Source organism: Rhincodon typus, chromosome 6, assembly GCF_021869965.1.
Source record: "Rhincodon typus isolate 14 chromosome 6, sRhiTyp1.1, whole genome shotgun sequence".
Lineage (NCBI taxonomy): Eukaryota > Metazoa > Chordata > Chondrichthyes > Orectolobiformes > Rhincodontidae > Rhincodon > Rhincodon typus.
The window spans coordinates 94,394,743-94,406,141 of NC_063337.1; the positions used below are offsets into that span (position 1 = coordinate 94,394,743).

The following is an 11,399-nucleotide window of genomic DNA, read 5'->3' on the forward strand; positions in this document are numbered from 1 at the left end:
TCCTCTCCTCTATCCCTCTTCTATCCACCTCCCACTCTCTCCCTATTTATTTCAGAACCCCCTTCCCCTCCCCCTTTTCTGATGAAGGGTCTAGGCCCGAAACGTCAGCCTCTCTGCTCCTATGATGCTGCTTGGCCTGCTGTGTTCATCCAGCCCTGCACCTTGTTGTCTCGGATCCTCCAGCATCTGCAGTTCCTACTATCTCAGATGGTTTTGTGGGTCCATTTAAAGCAATGCTAGTTCAGTATAAATGTAGGTTATGTAGCCACAGACTGTTACAACCGAATAGGTTTGAGGAGAGATCTACTGCAATCTTTTTTTGCTTAAAGTAATTTTCATAGTTGGTTACCTGTAATTTTTCTTGTACTAATAAATTTCTGTACAAATGGAGAGTCAGTGAACAGAAGCTCAAACATCTTGTCTGCACTCATGTTGAATACTCTGTTGATGTAAAGTTTACCCTGAAGGTCACTGCAAGAAGTCTTCTCTTCAGCTGCAGAGACACAAATTAAAATCACATAAGAATGATCTAATGAAAAGGTTTAAAATCTACTGTATAAACAGCATATGATTCAGTTATATTAGAAGCCTTACATTTGGCACGCACATCTTTAATATAGAACATACTTGCACTCACCTATCACCATCACACCTACCTTCCCCAGCCCCACCCTTCCTCTATTTATTTTTGAGCTCCCTTCGCCCTCCCCACTTCTGATGAAGGGTCCCAACCCAAAACGTCAACTTTCCTGCTCCTCTGATGCTGCCTGACCTGTGTTCCTCCAGCTCCACACGGTGTTATCTATAGCAAACCTAACAGTTCTGTTTCCCACAGAGCACTCCAAGACCATCAATAGGTGGCACTGTTATCTACTTTCCCAAATATTCTCCAAGGTATGTGGTGTTTTCACCTGTTAACCACACAGGCTTAAGAAAGTGGTGCCATTAAAGAAAGTGGTGAAAAACATGGATTTCCTTTGATCAGGAAGTGGAATTCTAGAAAACACACTCTCGTATTAACCAAATTCATGCAGCCTGGACAAAATGCCAAATTTAAAGGCATGGAGGACTGATCTCATGACACGCTTTTCCTGTTAATTCTCAGAAACATTCTTTAATACTTTAAAGGCTTAAAAAAGGGATGGAAAGATTCTTTCCTCTCCATCTTTCTACAGGTCCTGAATAATTTTCTCTTCGCAACCATCCTACAACACAAGCCGCGTGTGCGTGGTAGATGATTGTGTGCCACTGAAATTGACTGGTTTTCCTGCATCATTGAATATCTTCCTAGTGCACTGCCAAGGTTCACGTACACAAAAGATGATTTTTCTTATCCAATATCTTGCATAAAGCCAGGAGATTTGAATACTTGAAGTTCATTGTAAAATTTAAGAACCAACAATCCCGTTTCTTATTGCAAAAGGTTTTAAAAATCAAATCCCCAACATATTGTTCATACCTTCATTTGCAAATTCAGATACATCTGTTCTTTCAGCAGGAAGATCTTCATTTCCATTATAGTCTAAAGAGGATGAAGGTGACTTGCTGCCAACTCTATTATTTGCCCTTTCAAATGTAGCAAGGGGTTGATTATGTTCTTGTTTCTCAGCCCGGACTTCTTCTCTGGGGGACTGAACATAGATTTAATGCTTTTCAGCAGAAAACTCTCATTGCCTGCCAACAAAATGCTGAATAACTGAATTTGATAATCATCCACTCAAGGTTTTGTGCCTAATCCGAAGATTGTTTCATTTCATTTTGCAAGGAAGTGAAACAAACTACAGGCAGCCAAATGGTAATGTCCCTGGAATCAACAAGAACGGATTTTAGCAGCTAAAAAAATTTTTTAAAACTGGCATAAAAGGATTCTGCGTGTTTGAAACTAGAGGGGGGAGTCTCAAGGCAATTCATGGACCTTCTTTTGTGTAAAAGAAAGGAATGACATGTTGCTGATGAAAGGATAGAAAAACAAAATGGTTTCAATTCATTAAATGTAGCAGAGTGGAGAGTATTTAGAGAGGAATCTTGCTTTTTTTCAAAAAAAAATATAAAATGAAACAATGTAAATGCAGGCTAACACCAGGAGACACTACCACCCAGGGGTGGGATGGTATCTCTTCATGCAATTATATGCTTTTCATGGATAAAAATGTCAAATTTTAATGAGCAGGTAGATGGTGGGGAAATGTAGTTGGTGATGGTATCTTTACTTGTGTGAAGGTTTCGCTGACACAGCCTTTCGCTCACATGCGGGTAGCTACAACATGTTGAGTAGGCCCTCTCACGGTACACCACACAGTGTCCAAGACCCACTCCCCTCTTGGGTGGCGGTTGGTTTGTCTACAGGTGCCACCGCCACTAACCCCCCCTCCCCCGGCTGTCTGTGAAGAAATATCAGCAATGAAGTGTTTGTTTTCCATTGATATCTTCCCATAGTTATTAAGTTGCTCATGTGTAGGGTAAAAGCCTTTCTTTCAGTCCCCTCTACGAGGCGAATCCACCACGAGCCATGAGTTTTCGTCTTGCTCATCCTGCCAAGGTCATTGTGGGGTTGTTCTGTACATTGAATTACTTTTCAGGTATGTGACAAACAGATTTTAGGTGGACTTTATTGTCCCCTGTGGTACGCTCTCCAGTCTTGGAATCTTCAGCTTACATAAGGTCTCATCCCCATGGCCTTGTCTTTCAGATACAGAGCCCCGTGTATATCCTGCCAATGTGGAACAACACCGACCCCCACTCCTAACCAAAGCACCATCAGCACGACTGGGGTGTGTGCACGTGTATGTTAGGTGCTACCCTCTCCTCAGAGTTACATGAATCATGGTTGGGTTGTTGGAGTTAGGAGGTTAATAACAGTTTATTCACTTGTATTCTGCAGCGTGAGGTTCCCTTTAGTAACAAGTCCTGAACTGAGTGCTCATACAATGGTACTGTTCCTGTTTCAGTTTCCATTCCTATAGTTGACTATATTTGTGTTTGCATGTGATCTTACACAGCACATTTCAGTCCACCCCCACGTGTTATGTACCTCCTTTGGGAGGCCTTATTTGGCAGACTGACGTAGGAAAGAGATGGTTTTATTAAATTTTTCCCATTTGGCTTTGACACCCTCGATACTACATTTCCACACCAATTCCCCACCATCACCGTCAGTTTCTTTCTTCTAGCATCCCTTCCCCAAGGCTGCTGGCCCTTTCACTATATCCCTCAATATTCCTTCTCTACCCCCTTAACCAACTCCCAAACCGATCCTCACGCCGAGTCCTAGCCTTACACCATTGTGACCATGCTACGGCTTTAAGAGGTGTATTCTGTCCTGTTTCTTTTAAAATGAAGAGAGGTTGCGACAGAGGTACCAAGCAGTCTGTTCCAAGCCAATGCAGTAAACAGTTTGGGAGGCCTTGGGGTTCATTTTTTTAAAAAAAATGTTTGAACAGTAGAAATAACAAGGAGTGGGGTCAAACTCCCACAGAACCAGGATTTTAGTTTAACTTTCAGTCATTGCTGGGATCTTGAAGCTGGATATGGAAGCTCTTATTCCTCTCTTTGCTACAGCTTAGAAACATAGAAGATAGGAGCAGGAGGCAACCAATTGGCCTTCAAGTCAGCTCCGTCATTCTTCACTATCATGGCTGATTGTCCAACTCAATAGCCTAAAATCCTGCTTTCTCCCCATAACCTTTGATCCCATTCGCCCCAGGTGCTATACCTAGTCACCTCTTGAATACATTTAATGTTTTGGCATCAACTACTTCCTGTGGTAATGAATTCCACAGGCATATTGCTCTATGGGTGAAGAGATGTCTCCCCATCTGTCCTAAATGGTCTAACCCGAATCCTGATACCGTGACCCCTGGTTCTGGACACACCCACCATTGGAAACATCCTCCCTGCATCTACCCTGTCCAGTCTTAAAAGCCGGGGTTCTCTTCCTGCTGCTGGAATTGCATGTGACACAATCTATTTTACTGAATTTGCCTTTGGCAAGCGTGTGTTTATGGGATGCTGTGATATCGGAACAGTTACTGTTGAGCAGTCAAATAATCTATTATTCTGCTAAGTTTTCCAATAGAGTTAAGTTATTCCAATTCTTCTTCCTTTTGTTTGCGTTTTAACTATGGTGTATGAATAAAGCGTGTTTTGGTTGAAGCCTGGTAGTTTGATCAATCAAATTGCATCTGGAATGCAATGCCTGGCATTTGCCTTTAAAAATAAGAAAGCCTTGGGGTCTAAGCTATCTTAATATATTTTGAGGGGGGTTTGGTCTGGTCTGTGACACCAGCCCTTATTCAATTCACCTATTCTTCCTTCCTTCCCAGGTCATCTAATTACCACATTCTGTTCAACACCCAAAACATTAGTGTCCCATCCTGCAATTCACCGTTCCACTCCTATCATGGTGTCCAACTCCACACCACCCCCCAATAAATCCCGGTTTCCTCCTTTCATTTCCCAGGGTCCTCGGAGTGCCCCCAAAACACCACGACTTTTGTATTCCATTCCCTTCCACCTTTTCTATCTGATCCAATTTTAAGAAAATCTGACCCTTTGGGGTGTTGAGTCTCACCGAGCTGCCCTGGTCAGGTTTTCTGGCATCTGCCACTGCTGTTGCCTCACTTGGGCAGGCTTGTTGACCTTCTTACACTGGAGGCCATGTTGCAGAAATGCCCTGGTCACAAAGTCGTTGAAAATAAAAAAAAAAAGTCACTGAGGAAAATTTGTACTCACTAGAGCCTGGAGGAAGTAGTCTGCTCTAGCAGGCACATGCCTCATACTTAGATATTTTCTAAAATCAACCTCTTCCGGAGATGTTACTACACTCTTCTGGAGCAGGAGGGACTTGAATTAAAGGCCTACTGACCCAGAGGTAGGGACAACACCACTGCACCACAAAAGCCCTCCTCCTGCACCTGGAATTCCTGGTTAGTCTCCCATCCAATTACTAACCAGACCCAAAGTCCAGCTAGCTAATGTTCAAGAGCAGATGAAATTGGGTGTCACTTGGGGTGTGAACACATACTTCCTATTCTTGCCAAACAGGACTGCGCCCATCAGAGCTTCCAGCACAATGGGGGAAGATCCTGCTTTGAGACTAACTATTAACAGTCAGACATCCATTTCTAGCCTGAACAAAATACAGGCATCTAGCAGAAACACCAGAAAGAAAGAGATTAAAAAAAAAAAAAAAAACACTCTGGACCTCCTAATGCCAACCATGATAGATAATCCATCTTCAGCCAAGCCCCCATTATCTGCCCTAGGAACGAATTTCTTCAGGAAGAAGTCCACCTCATGGTTGTCCATTTTGTGCTGAGAAAGAAATTATGATTGTGCAGGTGATGGGAGGGTGCATTGAGGTGGGGGGGTGGGGGGGGGGGGGGATTAAGAAACCTGGGTCATGTCAATAATGAGCAATTCCTTGATGATTCTGCACTTAAAGCAAAAAAAAACAAAGAAGTACAAAAATGTTGGACTGCTTTAGTGCAAGTTCTGGCTGCCTGTCACAAATCTTGAGCAGCCCCACAATCAGTCCTGAAGGAATTTCACTCAAAGAATAGCCACAAAACAATTTTGTAAAAAGGTTATGTTTGTGAGGAACTTGGGCAAACAGGAGTGCTCCTTCTGGCTCAAAACAGATACGACATATCACTGCTGGTCTGTATTCACTCCCTCCAGTGAACCATAGGCCATTCAAATAAAGAGCTGCCAAGTCTGGCACATTCAACAAGGCTAAGAACTTACTTCCACTGGCTCTCAGCTTGTTTTGGTACAAGTCGTACATTTACAGATGGAATAAATGGCAACAGCAACTTATGTTTACATTATGAGTATATAGCACTTTAATGTCCCACAGCGTTTTACGTAAAGCAAAACCTAACACCAAGGTGTTAAGTTAAGACAAGTGATGCTCGGTCGAAGAGATAGATTTAAGGAGCACCTTTAGAAGAATCAGAGAATCCCTGCAGTGCAGAAAGAAGCCATTTAGCCCATCAAGTCTGCACCAAACCCTCCGACAAGTATCCCACCCAAACTCAGCCCCTTAACCCTATCCCCATATCCTCAGATTTCCCATGACTAATCCACCTAACCTGCACATCCCTAGAAACTATGGACAATCCACCTGCACATCTTAATGAGGAAGAGAGAAGGGCAGGGAGATAGAGAGGCGTGGAGAAGGAATTCTAAATCTTAGGGTTGTGGCAATTGATGACATGGCTGAAATTGGTGGAGTGATTAAAACTGGTATTCTGAAGAGGCCAAACATTGGAGGACATTGCATCAGCAGGATGTTGGGCTGGAGGAGATTGCAGAGACAGCCCCTCCATGACCTTGATTCTGGCTATGAAAATTTTAATAATTGAGCCATTGTTAAAACAATGTAGGTCAGTGTGCTCAAGGGCATCAGCTGTATAGGATTTAATACTAGGTAGAAATTTTAATGATTTATAACTTCAAAGGATACAATGTCAGACACTAACCATTTGGTATAGTTAAGTCTAGAAACAAAGCCGTGGTTGAGAATTTCAGCAGAGGTGAGTTGAACACGTTACAAAAGGAGGTAGAAGTAGGTGGTTTAGTGACTGTGTGAACATATAGCATGGGGAGTGAATGAAGGCAAAAAAAAAAATCCTTACAGCAAATTTGTAAGCAAAGTTAGAACACATGGAATAAAATAGACAGTAGCAAATGGATACAAGACTGAGTAAGTGATAGAAAACAGAATGGTGGTTAATGGATGTTTCATAGGCTGGTACAAATTGGAATTGTCTGGGGATATGTATTAGGATCCCTGCTGTTCCCAATACATATTATGTTCCAGCTGTACAGGACATTGGTTAGGCCACTTTTGGAATACTGCATTCATTTCCAGTCTCCCTGCTATAGGAAAGATGTTGTTAAACTTGAAAGAGTTTCAAAACAACATTTACAAGGCTGTTGCCAGGGCTGAAAGTTTGAACTATAGGAAGAGGTTGAATAGGTTGGGACTAGTTTCCCCTGGAGCATCGGAGGCTGAGGGGTGACCTTAGAGGTTCATAAAATCATGAGGGTCATGGTTAGGATGAATAGCTAAGGTCTATTTTGCCCCAGGGTAAGGGAGTCCAAAAATAGGAGAGCATAGGTTTAAGGTGAGAGGGGAAAGATTTAAAAAATAAAAAAAAGGGACCAAAGGGGGCAACTTTTTCATGCAGAGGATGGTGTGTGTATGGAATGAGCTGCCAGAGGAGGTGGTGCAGGCTGGTACAATTACAACAATTAAAAAGCATCTGATGGGTATATGAATAGGAGGGGTTTAAGAGGGATATGGGCCAAGTGTTGGCAAATAGGACTAGATTAATTTAGGATATCTGGTCGGCGTGGACGAGTTGGACCAAAGGGTCTGTTTCCGTCTGTACATCTCTATGACTCTAATAGTGACTTGTAGCCCGATGTATGGGACACATTTTCAAAATATGCAGAGGATATAAAACTTGGAAGTATTATGAACTGAAGTAGGGACTGTAGAAGTTCAAACAAAAACAGGATTAGAAAAAAAAAAGTGTTAGAAAGCACAAATGAAATTTAATGCATGAAAGTATGAAGTGAGTCAAATCACTAGAGAGCGATATGATCGATATGACAAGGGATACAGGAGCAGAGGACGAACAAGTGCCTAAATCATTGAAAGTGGCAAGATAGGCAAAGAGCATGTTTAAATCATATAGCATCCTGAACTATGCTAAAAAGGGGAGCATACATAAGTAAGTGGTTTTTAAAAAAAACCTTACATCCAGGTCTGAGCATCAGATTTTAGGAAAAATGTTAAAATATTCAGCACAGTGCAGGAAAGATTCTTAAGCATGGTTAGAAGGATGAGGAACTTCAGTTGTGCAGACGAATTGGAGACGTTGGGACTGGTTTCCTTGAAAGTACGAGATTTGTTTCCTGCATTTGCGGGAGAGAGAGAGAGAGAGAGAGAGCGCGAGCGAGGTGGGTGCATGTGGTGGTGGTTGTGGGCAGTAAGTACACACAGGGGGAAAATTCTTTTCACTGCTGGAAGAATCAAGAACCACAGAGCACAGATTTCAGGTAACTAGCAAAAGCAACATGAGGAAACTAATTTCTCAGAGTTAGTGGTTATTATCTGGATTATTCCACCTGGGAGGTGTGGTAGAGGCAGGTTCAAATCGAGGCACTCAAGGGGTAGTTGTATTAGTATCTGATAAAGCAAGACTCTGAGGTCACAAGGAGAAGGTGGGGGGAGTAGCACTAGGTGAACAGCTCCTTAAGGCACCCAGCACAGACTTGACAAAGAAAATAGCCTTCTGTAATATTTAACTATTCTTTCACGATCTCAATTGTTGCTTCCACATGCCTCATTTGCATCAGTTGAGTAAAGCCAATAATACTTTGTTACCCAATAAACCAGCCTCTATAAAATGCACATATTATAGAATTGCACAGCACACAGAGAAAGGGTTCTTGCAAAAACAATTATTGACACAATAAGAAATATCCATATCCATATCCATATCCATAGAACTCTCCCAAAGACATAAACCAAACTCTACACAATCCCACAAACAAACATAGATCACAAACTCCCGCACATTCAAAATACTTAGTATATATTTTGTGGTGATCAGTTACCAAAGCCACACTATGTTGTCATTAAAGATCAGACGTAAGATATTATTATTGTTGGGACTCTACTCACTGGAGTTCAGAAGAACAACAGGGAATCTCATTGAAACGTAAAAGGATTCTTAAAGGGCTTGGCTGGGTAAATGCTGAGAGGATATTTCCCCTCATGGGAAGAATCTAGAACCAAAAGGCTTAGTTTCAGAATTAAGGGGTGCCAATTTAAGACTGAGATGTGGAGGAATTTCTTCTCACAGGATTGAGTGTCTTTGGAACTCCTTGCCACAGAGAGCTATGGGGCAGAGTTCTTGTGTGTATTTGAGGCTGGGATAGATTCTTGATCAGTTGGGGAATCAAAGGTTGAGGAAAATGCAGGAAAGTGGGTGTGAGGAATATTGGATCAGCCATGATCCTATTGAAGGGACAGCAGGCTCAAGGAGCTAAACAGCCTACTCCTGTTCCTAATTTTTAAAAGAAACTAAAACTTAATACCATATCTTCTGACTTCAAACTGGTTAAAAATAAACTCAGTCCATTATTATTTTCTATAGTTCTTGCGGCTACAAGGGATCAAGGGGTACGTTGGAGGGCAGGATTAGGGCAATGATCAGCCATCATCTTAATGAATAACAGAGCAGGCTAGGGAGGTAAATGGCCTACTCCTGCTCCTATCTTCAATGTTTTTTTTATGTTACCTGTTCAGCACCCACACAAGGAACAATGTAAATATGCCTAGAAGAGTTATCACTGGGTGAAATCAAATGCGCACTGGTGACCTAGGGTGTGAAAGAGGGACTCATTGGTGGGGAGAAGAGGTGAAAAAGTGTAACCAACATCAGTTGAAGACTGTAGGCACTCAGAACTCAATGACAGCCTTCAAAAAGACATATAATTCGAGGGCTTTTAAATTTCATAAGCATGGGTTAAACAAGGACTTGCAGTTGAGCTGCCTGGCAAGTGAAAAAGACTTCATAGCCTGGATCTACAGAACACTCAAAGACAGTCCCAGCTGAGAAACTGAAGCTACCTCAAAAAAAAAGTACCAAACCTAGTTCCATGTTTTCTCCCAGGGTATGTGCACATACCAAGCAAATGCATCTGTTGCCTGGCCCTAAATGCCCTGGAGAATTTGTTGGGGAACTGACCTCTTTAGCAGCAACAGTCCAGGGGTGTAAGGCCATCCACAATTCCATCAGGGAATTCCAGGATTTTGATCCAGTGACAGTGAAGGATGGTATAGTTCCAAGTCAGGATGATGAGCAATTTGGAAGGGAACTTTGTAGTTGGTAGTGTTCCACCTGTCTGCGGTCTTTGTCCTTCTGGGTGGTAGAAGTTGTGGGTTCGGAAGGGAGCTTTGGTGAGTTGTGGTACATTTTCTGTCTGGTACACAAACTGCCACTGTATGTTGGGAGCGAAGGAAGTGCACACTCCAGGTGATGAATGGATTGTCTGAGCCAGTAGCTCCAGGTTCCTCCCAAGGGTTGAATGGCCATGGACAATGTATTGGTAACACTGCCACACAAGATGACTATAAACATGTAAACATTCCAATATGCCTTTGGCAAGAGCAGGTGTCTTCTGGTCAGCCATGCTTGTAGAGAAATGGCATCTCTCAGTATAGTCTTTGGCACGAGTTGGTAACCTCTTCCCAGGAAGAGGTGAAACAGCAATAACCGTGTGCAGCATCTCCCTCACATGCCACTAGACACAGAACGTAAGCAAGGAAAGAAGAATTGGGAAAAATGGCCAAAAACACTTCACAATCTGTACTTTTACCTTCACTGTCAAGTTTGTCAGTGGTCTAAACCTTTCAAACTCCCTATCCAGGCCTCAAAGTGGGCAGTAGTAAAATTGGAACACAAGTTTTAGACTGAGTTACTGCTGATAGAGAAATAAAGCCCAAGAACACACAAGTCCTCAACCAGAACATAAGAGTAGGCCATTCAGCTCCTCCAGCTTATTCAAAATGCCATTCAAATGAGATCATGGCTAATCTGTGGCCTAACTTCATATATGTACCTTTGACACATATCCCTTAATACATTTGCTTAACAAAAAAAGTCTCAGATATAAAAAAAAAAATCAATAAATGGTCTAGCATTGTCAGTAGACAAACAGAAAAGGCAGTGACCTGATGAGTTCCTGGTGACTTATCACCCTATATTCCACAATGTCAATCTGGGCTGCTTTAATTTCAAGAGTTGTTTTAACATTTTAAGAGTTAAATTATGAAGACTGATTAGGAGGAGCGAACTGATTCCTCTCTCATCCCTCTCCTTCCAGACTGTATATAGTTCAGGTGTGACAACCATGTCACCAAAGTTCTTTTCCTCAAAAAAAATACTCTAGTCTAAAGCAAACAAAATTCACTCAAGCAAAATTTACAATCTTCGTTGTGCAAGTCCGTGATATGTACAGGTCTAGTCAATATTCAAAATTAATATTTCAGATAATTCATCTCCATTACAACAGGTAGATGTAAGCACTGAGTGACTGTGTAAATTATATACAAGTTAGCAACTGGCAGATTAAATAAAAAAAAGTTAAAAGAACAAAAACTAGAAGAAAAAATACTGGAAGTAAATCTTACCATTGATGATGCATTATCTTGGAAAACAACCAAAGGATTTATAACCGTAGTATCTCCAAAAGGAAGTGTATTTAAATCCTGAGTACGTATATCAGTACAAATTGTTTTGGATACACTTGGTTGGTCTCCTTTATTGTTATATTCATTGTATGTATTATTTCCCACAATTCTAGACAGAAGAACATTA

General features: G+C 41.8%; 1 protein-coding gene across 1 annotated transcript in view; it reads right to left on the bottom strand.

Annotated features, from left to right (window-relative positions):
- The window catches only part of gramd1c (GRAM domain containing 1c), a 41,170-nt gene extending 29,777 nt beyond the window's left edge, over positions 1–11,393 (bottom strand). The window contains exons 1-3 of the mRNA XM_048598325.1: positions 11,213–11,393; positions 1,460–1,631; positions 350–493 (exon numbers count right to left, since the gene is read on the bottom strand). Coding sequence (XP_048454282.1) covers positions 350–493; positions 1,460–1,631; positions 11,213–11,215 — 319 coding nt within the window. The 5' untranslated portion in view covers positions 11,216–11,393. The remainder of the gene's footprint in view (positions 1–349; positions 494–1,459; positions 1,632–11,212) is intronic.
- Positions 11,394–11,399: the final 6 nt, after the last annotated feature.